The sequence below is a fragment of the Anser cygnoides genome, chromosome 21 (assembly GCF_040182565.1).
Source record: "Anser cygnoides isolate HZ-2024a breed goose chromosome 21, Taihu_goose_T2T_genome, whole genome shotgun sequence".
In the NCBI taxonomy this organism is placed as follows: Eukaryota; Metazoa; Chordata; class Aves; order Anseriformes; family Anatidae; genus Anser; species Anser cygnoides.
This window is the reverse complement of record NC_089893.1, coordinates 5979300-5994023: the sequence shown is the minus strand read 5'-3', so window position 1 is coordinate 5994023 and position 14724 is coordinate 5979300. Positions and strand designations below refer to the sequence as shown.

The 14724-nt window shown below is 43.0% G+C and overlaps 1 protein-coding gene and 1 long non-coding RNA gene across 5 annotated transcripts in view; one reads left to right on the top strand and one right to left on the bottom strand.

Moving 5' to 3' along the window:
* The window catches only part of GRAMD1B (GRAM domain containing 1B), a 135153-nt gene that overhangs the window by 99827 nt on the left and 20602 nt on the right, over positions 1–14724 (bottom strand). Inside the window, exon 1 of one of the 4 annotated variants that reach the window (XM_066981315.1) lies at positions 13156–14415. The exons of 1 other annotated variant lie outside the window; for it this stretch is intronic. Coding sequence is in view for 2 of the 3 variants with exons in the window: in XM_066981323.1 (XP_066837424.1) it covers positions 13156–13241 (86 nt within the window). In the remaining variant the exon portion in view is untranslated. Of the gene's footprint in view, positions 1–6568; positions 6592–13155; positions 14416–14724 lie in introns of those variants that run through there. 2 more of the 4 variants (XM_066981323.1, XM_066981324.1) reach the window with 2 other exon arrangements.
* LOC125182756 (uncharacterized) lies at positions 2364–7394 on the top strand. The gene is made up of 2 exons (XR_007163264.2): positions 2364–2486; positions 4092–7394. It is a non-coding gene; the product is annotated as an uncharacterized lncRNA (long non-coding RNA).

The window sequence follows — 14724 nt, the reverse complement described above, 5'->3', positions numbered from 1 at the left end:
GGAGGGCAGCGCTGCTTCCAAAATGACAGAGGGGGTGATGAATGGCCTCAGGTCCAGGAACCAACAAAGACACCACAAAGACAGTTAAACGTGCAGGACAGATTTTAGACTGGGATGAATACACATGCTACACGGAAGATTCCCAGGCACTGCACATGCTAAGGAGGCTCTACCGAGGGTCATGCACTGGGAGGAACAGCAGTTTCCGACCAGCCTTGCAAAATTCTGGTGACGAAACCAAAACAGAAAGGATGTGAGTGTGAGAGTGATTCTCCATCAAGATCCTCTATGTTTTTCAGCAGCTCCTGGATGAAACTGCATTAAGGTATATTTTCAGGTAGAAGTGACACAAATTCTTTAAGAGAGTGCCTAGAATCCAGCTGCGTGAATTTAAGTGTGCTGTCAGATAAAAACATCTGATTCAATCTGGCAATGCTTTGGTTTTCATTGTTCAACAGCCTGAACCTTTAAAAATACTAGTTTCAGGTTAGAAAATATTTGTTGACCCAAACCAAAATATTTTGTTTTGCATGGGTTCCCTCAAAGTTTTGTTTGAAAATAAACCTCACAAGAACTTTGAGCATCAGAAACTGTGGAATCTAGGACCTATATAACTGAACATATCAAAAAAAAAAAAAGGAAGATTTATAGCAAGAACAAGGGGGAAGTGGTTCAATTTTATTTAATTTTATTTTTTAATCCCCAAATGCTAGATCTTATTTTACTATTGCCATTTTGCTCTGCTTCTCCTGTAAGTTAACAGCTTGAGCAAAACTTCATTTTCTGGAGCGCCTGTCACCTTGGTATCTATACACCTGGCACACACAATCGGAACACCTTCCACAAATACCCACTTAAATAAAAAAAAAAAAGTCAAAGAAAACAGTTAATTCTGAAAGACAAACATCTACAGAATAGACAAAGCCACAGTTTATTTTTTGAAGACCTGCATAAGGAGTGTTGCATCCCCCTTTCCTCTCATGAGCTGATTCCATGTTACAGAAGAGGAAGAAGAGGTGAAACCTGGACCTGAGTCCTTGAGCCACCTGGTGTCACCTCACATGCTGAAGCCACCTGTACCCTCACTGCCCCCATCAACCCACAGCCCCTGTCAACACACAGAACTCACTTTCAGCTTCCTCCTCCTCAGGCAACCGGGACGGAAAACCACACAATATCATTCCTAAATCTTAACCAAGACTACGTGTAACTGTGGGAAGGGACTTTTCTGCTTCTGCTTCACTTTCGCAGAAGGAAAAGGTGGTAGGAACAGAAGTTCTTTCCCTTAAATCTCCTCCCCGTCCACAAAAGGAACTCCCACCCTTGTTAACGTATTGCAACCACCAGAGCAGTAGCCCTTCGGAGGCTATCAAAGAAGTTTTGTTCCATATATTGTGTTTGATTTCCTGTGAAATATTTTATCCACTGTGCAAGATTTTGCTGCTTCATTGCACTTATTTCAGCAATTAGCAGGGGCAAAAAGCTGGCATTTTTGCCTGTTTCAGTAAGAAATCACACAGAGTATGCTGCAGACCCTCAATCCCCACCAACATTAATTATTGAACAAGACTCGCACTATACTGCTCTGGGCAACAGCAGCATTTGGAGCTTTCTTTGGCAAGACAGAACCAGCCCTTTCACCAGTCAGCTTTTTGTTGCCATGGCTGTGCCAGGACAATTTCTTCATCCTCAGCCTCGCTGAACACGACTGGAATTCACTTGAGCAAGACAGGGCTCCTTCGCCACACCATTTGCACAGACTCAAATGATTCTCTTGGGCTGTGCCACAGGAATCTGCTGGGTTAGGACCGGGTACCCGCGCACAGGGACTAGCCCTTTAATTCCAAGTACCTCACTGATTACTAAGCAACACTTATTTGTGCTCAAACATTCTCAGGACATATTTATTTTGGAGAGAGGATGCTGACCACCTGTCTTGTCCTCTGAGAAAAAAAAAAAAAGCCAGAAGCTGTGTAATAGGAGAGACCACTCAAACACCTGACCCACAGAGTGAAAAATACCGCCCATGATCAAGGACTATTTCTGTGCGAACCACAATGACAGCACGAGGCGGCTGCTTCCATGAGAGCTGCTGTTGCCAGATCCTAGCTGTAGAAGTACTCCTGTCCGGACAGTTTCACTGCCACTGCTGCCTGGATTGTTTCCCACCAGGAATTTCGCATTTTACTAGCCTTTACCCTGCAACAGGGCTTAGTCTCATTCCACTTACACCCGCTGTTACCATACCTAACCCGAGCATGAAATCCGGCTGTCAGCTGTTCAGACTCAGCTAAGTCATGGCCCCACAGTTACAGCGGCGGCACTCACGTACTTGCAGGCTGCGCTTCGCACCGAGCACGCATGCTCTAAGTGCATTACAGGAGGTTAACCTGATCCCCAGGTTCCATGCCTGGAGCTGCATCATCTGGCATCAACCACCTGCTTCTACCGGCGGCGTCAGAAATTGATCACAACGTGGGACAGAGGTGGGTTGCAGTAGGCTTAGTTGTGTCGTATCCAATCTCTCCTAAGAGAATTAAATATACAGAATTCGCCCAAGTGTTTTGTTACTTTACATATTGCTTGCTGGCTATTTTATTAATACTTGCAGGGGCTGAAAGAGCATTCAGCTCAACAGGGCTTTCTGCTTAAAGGTTAGCCTGTGTCTATTTGTATCTTGCCTCCCAAAAGTAATACCCATGTCAGTGATAACACTGAAAGACTCTAATCTCTGCATTATCGCTAACAGTATCACTCAACTTAAGGCATTCAAATTCTGGCCTCATACACAGCAGCAAACCCCAGATTCTTCAGCTGCCATCTGAAATCCAGCAAGCACCAATCATGACTCAAACTGCACAGCATCTATTTTTCCAGCATTAGGACAACCCTTTCACAGTTGATTTCTTCAGATAATACATTTCCTCCAAATTAGAGGGGATAGTTGAGCCAAAGATCAGCAAGCAAAACAAATTAAATCAGCGTCATGACTTTGCAATAATCTTTCATCAGAATATGGCAACAGGGCAAAGGTTTCAGGACCTTTCCCTCAATTTTCTGTATTTTCTCAATTTTTCCATCCTGTATTTTCTGTATTTTCTCAATTTTTCCATCCAAAACTGACATGGATTATCATTTTGCACTGCCTACCTACATGGCTCAAGACAAACCACTTGAGCATCACAAAAGGAAGCCCATTTCTCCTCATAAATCCAGAAGACCAGATCTAGAATAGATTAAATTTTGTCCCTCGCAGAACAAAGGGTGACTTGTTCGAATTAATTTCCACAGGAGCTTGGCATTTTTATTATGCACTACACACGTTGTATACAAAGGAATCAAGGGGACTCTGTCCAAATTCCTTGGATTTCCTCTACCTGTAACAGTACTTTTCTAACAGGTCACGGCTCACAGCACACACCATTAATCACAGAACAAGCCTGTGAGTACAAAAGGTCTCTGAACAGCGCATTCTTTCCTATTCAGCTAAAATACCTGCTTCACTAGCTCAGGCCGGTTAAGTTTGCTGTATTTAACCCAGACCTGAAAAAAAAAAAAAAATGCACACCCGCTTAAGGACCCCAGATGTACTAAAAACTCCTCATACCACTTGGGAAGAGAAACCATTGCCTACAAAGATGTGACAAATAAAAATTAAAACTAAGAACATACCTAAACTTCATTTTCCCCAAAGAGAACAAGTACAGGTTGGATTAAATCCTTGCTTCCCTCTGCTAAAGCACACGCGAGCAGCACCAGAGATCCCAGTTGCAAACCACACTGCCTAACAAGGGCTCAGTACAGTCAGGCTTTTCAGCATGTCAGCAACCCAGCCAATACCCAAACACAAGCAACTGAAGTTAAACTGTCAGCTGAAAGCAGGACGAACAGAAACATGCACAGCTAAGCAGCATATTGCGTTGCGCACCACAGGATGATGATCTCCGCAGCTTACGCTACATATTCACCTGGATGTATTCACCTGGATGTTGCAGTATGAACATCCTACCTCTGAGAAAAAAAAAAAATGATTTTTGCAATTCTTCAAATAAACAGTTACAGTATGGACTTAATTTTCCCTTCTGTTTTAGGCACCAGAAATTAGACAAGGGGCTTAAGTTCAAGTGCAATGCTGTTGGAATTTTTACCACTCACAGTTTTTGGACAAATACCTACAATAGCCCCTTCCCTCTGACACTAACAGTCAGCCTGGAGAAAAGCACAGTGTCTGGATGAAAGCCTGAAGGAACGCCCACAAACAGTCCCTGATAGAGCAAGCACCACAGCCACAGACCTCAAAATCTAAGGTGATACTAGACAAAAGGAGAAACAATTGCAGCCAAAATGCAAACAGCAAGGGTTTAGTATTTGTTTCCATTTTGCACCTGTGCAAAACTAAAAAAAGCTTTCAAGCAAAACGCAAAGGCAAAAGATGTCTTCCTTACAGAATACCCAACAGTCCAGTGACTGAGCCTCTCACAAGGTCAGTCATTTTTCTCGTGATTCAAGGATTATGCAATTACTTAAACAGCAATCAGTCCAGAAGAGGACAGCTTTACCTATTCAGAAGAGCTCAGACTTGAATCTCAGACTAAGGTCCACGGCGTGCCCTTCCTGTAAGGAGAGGTTACGTGGCTCTGCTTTCCACCTGGGCCTTTGTCATGACTCAAAGGAAAACCCCAAGTGCTTTAGCAAGTATCACTTTGTGTTTTCTAGATGGCCTGACTCCAACAAAGATTTCTGCCTGGCTACGAGCAGCAACTCCTAAACTCGGGGCTTGCAGCACAGACCGCTCGCAAGGCTTTGACATAGGAAATGCAGGAATCAAACTGATTCCAGAGAGAATAAATGACGTGCTGCCTGCAACTCTTCACTTGTACCAGCAGCATGGTTGGAGGTGGAATTCTCCCAAGTATTTCTGCTCTGTCTTGTGACAACTAAAAACAATCCTAAAGCACAACTGTCTAGTCTGTGTTTGCCTCCTGGAAGAGCAAGAAGCAGAACGTTACTTTGCCTTAGAAAATACTGAGGAAATGAATGCCTGCAGAGACAAAAAATTTTGAGTCTTATTCTCTGCAAGGCCAAACGGAAGCCACCAAAACTTGCCCTGAATTCCCAATAGCCGCTGAATGGCAGGAGAGAAAAAGCTTTCTTCAGCTGGTATACTCATTTTACAATAACTATATAGAGATTGCTTTATAAATACCATTCCTGTCCATCATCTCAATTATCCACAACTTCAGCAGCAAAGCTGCTAGAGCCCATTTCCTCAATTACATAAACGCCTGAGGAGAACTGTCATTTCTCTTCAAGATCGTTGGAGCAGAGCTATTTGGGAGCTACTTCATGCACAACTGAAAAATGTCCAGCTGACTTTGCATTCACCCTTACAATCCTGCACTTGCTCTTACAGAAAAGAAGCAAGTCCATTTCTCTCCCCCAACATACACACAGCACGATCACAGGTAGCATATAATGCAGATCCAGCCATTTCTACTTGTGTATTTCGTGCCATAAGCATTTGATGCAATGAACATGTATGCCTACAAAATTTATACATGCTTCTTGCTTGCATAACAGAGCACATAAGACAGTAGATGTACTGCTATCTGAAGCATCAGGAGGTAGAGATTATTTACAGTAAATGAGTACGGAAGAGCTCTACACAGAGCTCCAAAGCACTGCCACGCGCAGTGACTGTCACAGTACATGCCACATTTACCATGCATAAGCAGAATGCTCTGAATATGCCCCTCAGGCATAAGTTTTACCTGAGCATGCATATGCAGGCGTGGAACAGCTGATAAATGCCTGCAGAACACACTTACAGGAATGTAGCAGATTCCATACATCTTACAAACAGTCATTACAGATGGTGCAGAGACAGCAGATGCCTCCCTTCTACAGTTACCTCTTCCCAGCAGCGTCTGTTACTACATTTTTCGCTCAGGTTAGCGATGCCTTTGCTGCAACCAAGTAGGTTACAGTGGTGGCTTAACCAGGCAGGCAGCTAAGTACTGCAGTCATCCCAGACAAAACCAGGACAGTTACACTACTAATTGGAAGTTGGAAATAAGCTAATTTTTATGTATACGTACATAGAATTTCAAGTGCCACAGGGTCTCTTGCTGACCTAGTTCCTAACAACTGCTGAGGATCATCAGTCTGCAATGGTCATCTTTTAATGAAACGGCCTGTAACTGCCAGGTTATGTCCCAGTTGCCAAGAATCTGCTTCTCATATCTTCCCTCCAAATTATCATGCAGTTACACTCTTTTTGAGACGCTCAGGAAAAGCAAGGTCACCAACTCAGCAGAGGCACTCGATCACGATCAGATCCAAGTGCTCTGGGGGGAAGCTTCCACTAACAGTGCCCGCACTGTGCTCCATTTCACCTGTCCCAGGGCTTCAAATGCCAGCAGTCACAAACTGAACAAAGTTTTCTTTCATTTGCCTTTCAGTATGAAAGCAGCAACAAGATCAAACAGGTGATACTTCTTCAGCTGTCTGGGTTTTTATAGTAATATTGAACAATCACGATTTCTATGTTTCTATAATGAGAGCTTACCCAGCAAGCATCTTCGATCTGAGAACACAGAGGAAAGGGTTGGCAGCACACATCATATTTTATACCCTGCAAATTGTCTCAGCAGTTCTCACGGGATTCCAACCAGTGTAACAGTCTCTGGTAAGCTGAACTGTCTGAAAAGGCTTTCCTTTTTTTTTCCTCCCTTCCTGAATGCCAGGGAGATGAGGCATACATGGGTTAGGATTGTTGCTGAGATTGGGTATCAGGGTTCCAGGGACACAATCCTATTTCTCTCATTTGTCCTTCAGAGAAAGTCATCTCACATTTTGTCACAGTTTCCTTGCAGATAAAATTGAGATTAAGATAGCTGACTGACGTGTTAAAACTGTGGAAGTTTAATTTAAGAAAGTATATAAATCACTTGGCCACCTTCAGGTCAATCAAAGCATACAGTCCGGGAGACCTGAGTTCATCTGAGCCCACAGAGCTGAAGATTCCACGGCCCATCACCACCAAGAACAATTGCAGTTCAAAGCAAGGATTCTCTTCAAGGTGGTGAATAGAAAAGCAAGAAGCTGATTTCTTTCTTGAGCGTAGCTAAAGCATGCATTGAAATGCAGCTGCTCATGAGCTAGGACATTTGTTTTGGTGAAAATGAAGAATATTGCAAATCCTACTGTCTTCATTTTATTCCTTAGGAAATTTGGGCAGGGGATTGCACTGTTTGCTGAGCTTTAATTCGCAGTTAATAACTCCAGTTGTATTTTTACATCTTATGCTGGTTTTTCTCCTATCACATCCAGACTTAGAAGAGGTGAATAACAGGAAAATATTCTTAAATTAAACATCACAATGACTACTTTAATTACATGCTCTTTGCTGCTGGCCTCTTTGTTAACAGCTCCTACCAAACTTCATAACCACTCCCACATGCTTACTGGGATCTTCAGTCATGGGTGAGTTACAAAATGGAAGGCCATGAATCTATGTTCAAAGTCCTTCTTAAACCAAGGGCCAAGAGAAATCGGATGTGATGCTATTGCATGGAATACTATCCACATGAAGAAGGAAACAGCCAAAAAAAATAAAAGGTATTAGCCAAACCTAACACACAGAAAATTACAAGCTACTTGCTAAGGGGGCTACCTTTCTCCCTCATCTCCTAAACAAGGCTTTTTTGTGCCATCTAACTAAATTTAAAAAGACAGCATATTGAATTCCCATTACAGGTCTGTTTTGCTAACTATCTGAACAGTGGAGTACGCAGAACAAATCACTAATTCACTCTGATGTTTCTTGATGTGTCACGAATCCCTGAAACAACATGCATTTTACTCTTGCTCCGGGTTTCCACTCCTGCCTTCGATGTTCACAGCACAACAGGTTCTCTTAAACCCAGGTGTGCCAGGAGCACAGCACCACTGCTAGGGGAACCTGCACCAGCAGGGCCCTGCTGCTCTCTAGTGGCTAGAAAGCTGCAGGCAGCGTTAACAGGCTGGCTTCAGCTACAGCTGCCTTGAAGAGCCTGCTTCTGAAACGGTTCCTTGCCTCTAAGATGCTGTGTGGACATAGAAAATACTACCAACACAATATTCAAATTGTTCAACGACCTTAGCTGCCATTACACGCTGCCAGCCACTTTAATCCCTAGCTAAATATTACTGTCTTGTGCAGAGCCCGTAATTCCAGCCATCCACGACAGATCTCTCTAACCTTAAGACGTCTGTCCACCGTTGGACAGCAGCACAAATCCCGGAGAGATCACTTCAAGCATTGAGCTATAGGTTGCCAAACTTTTCAGACCCTACAAGCCACACTGAGATCTTCCTCCGCTGAGCGCCACAGACAGCTGGCACATGCCTTGTAGGGCCGGGGAGCGCCTTGCCAGCGAGCAGCGACACTTCTCACAATGCTCCGCAGGTCAGGACGGAACTAGGGATGCTTAAAGCAAGCTGGATATGCTTGCCAAAGTCAGCATCAGAAAGTCTTTCTCCAAGAGCTGGGAATCTGGATTACCCATGGAGTCCATTCACTCACCTCGGGAACTGCATTTGAGCCCCTCCACACAAGCATTTCTTCATAAACTTCATAATCCGAGAGGATTTTCTTGTACCCTTATGACGTTTGATTCTCCTCACACATTCCAGTTGCTCATCTTATGTTCTTCAGGATCAGCAGTCTCAACACTCATACAGAAACTAAGGCTTTTCCCATGGGTCCTGCCTCAGTGCAAGATGTTCTGAAATTAGGTCAGGTTCACTTACAAAGGAGAAAAGCTTATGAGCAGGTGCTAAAAGGTCAAGGACCAAACTGCCAGAGGAGGAAATACAGACAGCAAAGCATACAGGGCTAGAGCTGAGAGTATTTGCTGGTTTAGAGGGTTATTCCGAGAGTCTCTCATAAAAAGCAAGTCCTCTTCCTGGGCAGATATTCATAGAAAAAGCTAAAGGATCTAGCTGTGTGCAGACAGGCTTTGCTAGCCAGGTGTGCAAGACTTGGTATGTAGCATTTGCTGAGAAACAAATTAATCCCTGGTATAAATCAAAGTCAAAGAAATCACACCAGGAAAGATTCAGTTCCAGATTTTATCCTCTTTCCTCACTACCTTTTACAGAGTTAAAACTATTTGTCACTCCCAGATTGAATTCTACAGGGAAAGTTGGTCCTTCTTTCCTTGTTCTGCTAAGCAAATGAGAATCAAAAGACAAATACTTGATAAAATGTGAAAAGCAATTACTAAGCCAAAGGAAAACAAATCAGGACTTCAGCCTGTATATGCTACAGGCTACCTAAATCTCTGACAGACTGAATCAGACCTTTCAAAAACACCTGCAACCCCCCCCCCCCCTTTTTTTTCCCCCAGTCAATTTAATCTGCAAATCCAGGGCTCCTCTTTGGAGCAAACTGTTCTTGAATGTTAAAATGTAAACCACTGCTAATTTTAGAAGGGTTTTTGAAGTAGGAGGGACATAGGACACCAGGAAGATGCACGGATGCATGTGGGAACAGTATCATTCCCAGACATTTCCCAGACTCTTTACCTTTCTTAAAAGGTGTTTTAATTTTTCTGCATACGGCTATGCAGTAGTTTTGAAAGACTAATTTACAAGCAAAGCAACATCTCATTCGCAGGGTCAAATTCTGCCTGTGGTGGGAGTTGAAAGGGAAACAAGTCAATTCCAGCAAACAGTGTCACTGCCCTTGGAAAAGAATCTGAAAGCAGGAATAGACAAAATCTTACAGTTGTGAATTTAGTTTCCAAAGTTCTGGCTCTTACAAAATTATTCATCTCCGAATCAGCATTTGAGTCAATAACCTCTGCAGGAATGAATACTTAGTTCCTCACAGCATCTTTTCATTAGTTATAAATATACCTGCCATTCATTCTTGCCTGCATGCAATTTTACTCCCACTCCTCAGCCAACCAGTATTAGTTTCAAGTGAACAATGACATTTATTAGATTTTTTTTTTTAACAATAATATTTCTGGGCCTCTCATCAGTGTGCTGAGGGCTAAACTGCACAATGACACCTTTGTAAAGGTGTCAGAAAAAAAGCCCACGTTAAATGGCAAAGAAAAAAGCCCCAGTAAGCAGAAGCTCAGCGAGGCATGAGATAAATGTCTTTCTTTAATACACTGGAATCTGGCAATTACCTACTTTAGATGAATCAGTGTCTCTGATGCGAATAACATCTAGTAATTAAATCTAAGGCACAGAGCTTATGTAAGTAGTTGATTTGGATCTAAAATAACCAATAGGCTTTATAATTAGGCACAGTTAAAAAGGTATTGATAGCAGTAGTGTGACTGCCAAGTGCCAAACAATTCCCAAATAATTGTCAGAGTAAACCGTTTGGTTTAAACACTAAAAGTGTATTAAGAGGCAAATATCTTTCCACTTTTTGGGACAGAGGCTGGGGACCTGATGATCGTCGTTCTTTTCCATCAAGACTTAGTCTGCCTCCAAAGCCAACGGCTGTAAATTCCTTCTCTTACCTAAGAGACTGGATCTGTTACATTTTTCATCTTAACTCAAAGATGTTATGTTGTCTTCTAAGTCACATCGCTGGGGTTTTAAGTTATGCCTTGGCTTAAGCTTGTTGGAAAGCAACTTGCATGCTTTAAACTTTTACTTAGATCACTGTATAGAATTACCATCAGAATCCCAGTGAAATATTGCAGATAATAAATTCAGCTTTCACCACAGGTAAAATTAATAAATAGCTCTACCAACTTCCATGTAGTATAACCATGGCATGTACTGGGGAGTGCTTTTTGTCTGTACTCATGTACTTGATTTCTGCACAGTCGTGGTTCAATAGGAATTTCAGATAATCATTTTATGTTATAGAACTAACTTTCACCATTTTTCAGGGGGATTTGTTCTCCTGCACTAAGTAGCTTTTGTGACAAGAATAACTGCTAATGTACCTTCTTCAAGGTATTCACGTTCAGTGGAAATAAGTGCTGTGCAACAGTTAAAATTCTGTTTTTCCAAACTTTGATGGACAGACAAATCAGGTATACAAAACCCTACAAAAATAGCTGCCTGCCTGAGATACAAAAACACTTCAGCAGCTCAGATCAAGGCGATTACCCACTTCGTTTAAAATACAGAACACTTAATGAGGCAGAAGCCGAGACAGATGGGCAAACAGACTGGGTCTCGCTCCTTCAAGTAAAGATTCAACAGCATCTGCTCAAGACATCCAGAAGGTTTTGTCACACAAATAATCATCATCTGTCAGTCTAACATCACGTAAGCAAACTCAGATGCGTGAAGAACAGAGGTTCTGTATCTCAGCTCAAGGAAAAGTCCTTCTTCAGAGAAGTTGCACCAAGCTTGTGAACAAACACAAGTCCCTGGGAGTAGCGCTCTACATCGCATCATTGGTGTTTCCCACGTAAAATGTATTTTAAGGCAACTGCAGGAGTTTGATACCTACTGAAGTGAGCACAGCAGGAACACTTCCTCAGCAGGTGCTTACACAAGCCATTTTTTCCAATGAACCTACACCAAGAAATTAAGGACAGCAAAACAAGGAAAAACCACAACTGACTCATCTCAGAGAACTTATTAAAAACACTTTTAGAAACGGAATCAACAGAGAAGTGAAACAGATGTAAAATTAGAGCTCAGTGTTGCAGTGTCCGCCCAGTGAGAGCATCACAGCTGCTCATGCAGTAACACAAGCTGAGTCAGGATTTGTCTCCTTCCCACTACCACAGTTGACCTCGGTGATGCAAAGAAGCCCGGAATCAGCACAGGCTCCGTTTCAGGTAGGACTGTTCTCAGCTGTGAGGGGTGGATGTGACGCTTTTCTGTCTCATTTACCAGGCAGAATTTACATGCCACACGTTTAAGTCTCAACCAAGTACAAAACTCAGGGCTGCCTATACAAATTGCAGGAAGATGGTGCAAGTCAGCACTGCCTGCAGCAGAGGGATCAGCACTAAGAACTACCTGCAACATGTCATGGACATCCCTTGCTGCACTCCAGAAAAGATTTGAGCATTTCCTCTCAAAATTACATGCAGCTGTGCTCTGCACAGCATCATAAGCTGTTAAGAATCAGGTAAGTGAATTCTGATCTTCTCTTCAGCAATCCTGCTATTAGCAGGAGGATTATTATCTTTTGCTTACATGATATATTCCAACAAAGGCTGACCAACTGAGGTAGGATAAAATAACTGAAATCATAGCTCTCCAAAGACTGCCACCAAGACCACTTGTGATGCTTGATGATTTTTAAGAGGTGTAAGTCAATGAGATCTACTAAATAGGAGGGCAACAAAAACACTGGAAGCAAAGGATTTATGCCTAGCTCTGGACTGCCTGCAGTACATCCTTGGTCAAATCTTTGCCATAAGTCTCTATGCAATGGAGAAGACCCCTCCCAGGAAAAAAACTTCAGCAATCTAGAAAAATCTAGAAAAAAACTTCAGCAATCTAGAACAAAACTAGACAGAAGCTAGATATAATTAAAAATATATAGCTAGATATAATTAAAAAAAGAAACTGATCCATTTTACTCAAACAGGTCACAGTTCAACTAAAAGATGGGAACATCATTTAAATAGCAATCACGTGCATGCATGAACTGACATCCTTGAGATTGCTTTTCATATTTTCCTGAGCAATTCCATCTGTCCTAAGAAGTTCTAATTGCTTACTCTGTAATCCTTAGATATCTAACATTTATATAAATACAATTCCAATACAAATATTTTAAAACATTTGATACACACCGAAGCATTTAAATAAATTCACCTGAATACCACTTTTGTTAAGAATCACTGTTTCACAGATTTGGCACGTAACACCATGCTGCTTTTTCTGTATAGCTCTGACATTCCAATTTCGCTACCAAACAACTCCACATTTAATGTAGTTTCTTTCACAATTACAAAGCTCTTATTGTTCCACCCTGCCTGACTTAAAACAAACTACAGTCAACAAACCTGTCTAAAACGCACTGCCGCACACCCTCTACTTCCACTTTTCTCCCTTTTGGTAGGTGACGCTCTGTGAACTAAAATTGCCCAAGTTTAAATACTTAAATATTTGGTACAGTATATATTTCAAGTAGCCAGCATGAAACGCACGTGGTAGTGCAGCACTTACAGGGTTAAATGAACAGCAGCAAGCACGGGCAGTCTTCTGTGGCTGTCTTCTTCAGGGAAACCTCTAAAACACAGCAGTGGATTCATTTCAGCACCTTTGGGAGCTGCAGTGGCGTTGGAGTGAAGGCACCCAGTGTACGGACTTGTATGTGGACAGAGGAGAGGGAGGGGGAAATGGAGCAGGAAGGATCACAAGGATCATAGGAAATCCTGCTGAATGTAGTATGAAAATCAGGCAGGATCTTCCGTGGCTTTCCCTCCCTTCCCCCTCACTCCCACCACTATCTCGAAAGCAGTTTCAAAGCCAGAGGGAGCAAACAACAAGGCTACAACTAATAAAGTTCACATTTATAACACCGTCCCTAAACTTAAGGCAGTCACAGACGGTTAAACAGCTTGCTCCGGCATTTCAGCAAGCACAGAAAGCAACTGCAAGCAGCGACTGCTGCCGCAGCAGCTGCCACAAGGGCCGGAAGGAAACCCAGCAGCTGGCTGTAAGGTGGCTCTCGGGCCCGCAGGCACACTCCGAGATCACCCTCACATGTCGCTTCTTCTAGCGGGCAGCTCTCCTGCAGCGCGTCCTTCCTAGGGCGGGAAGCAGCACCAGCAAGAGACGTGAAAGGAGAGGCGATGGGTAAGAACTGCGATGGTCCTCAACGTGCCTCCCCCCACGCTCCCCAAAGTCACTAGGGGAGCGCGGCAGGAATCTGACTCGTAAGCAACTTTCCTCGCTCTTGGGTGCTGCTTATGAAAATAAACAGACGGGTTAAATACAGGCTTGCAAACGCTGCTGCCCTCAGTTCCTGGGAGTTCTCCCACGGTTCTGTAACTGCATGGATGTATAGGCTCCAAAGGGGCTTCATTAATTTCACACACTTGTTTCTTCTCCGCACAAATTCAGTATCCGGATGGTCACTAATCCAGATCATCAGATCTTTCCCGTAGCACTGGTCTTCGTGGAAGAAGGCAGGATCAGGCACAGCGATGTTTGCGTGCTCAGTACGCAAGGAGACACTGACAGCTAAGCCCTGCTGTGCAGGAGGACCTGCTCTCAGCATCTTCTTGCAGCTGTACCACTACGAACATGCGGTTGTGTACACACAGGCCCCATTTGTACGCACGCAGAGATGACTACAGAGCACACACTTATGTCCAGCCACAGAGGCATACTTCTGTGAACGGCTCCCAGCAGGAAGCATCACCCATTTGTGCTGTCACCCACCAAAAGCAACACGCATCTGCGCAGGCATGTCCCTATGAGAGAGGCTCTCTCTCAGTGACCAGGGCATATTTTAATAAGCTATAAATCCAAAGAAACTGCAAGATTCTTCCTTTAAAAAAAAAAAAAAGAGGTCATTTCTCCCATAGGACTCAGCTTAGTACATGCAGGACCATTCTAAGATTATTAAAAAGATTAAAAATTATTCACGGATCTAAGTTTGGAAGCTAAGTATAACAAATGTCTGAGCACAAAATAAAGGGAACTCGACAAAGAAATCCTCAAGCTTGTGCGGTGACAATACAAGGGAACAAAAAGCAACTTGAAGCTCACGATGTGAATCAACAGCTG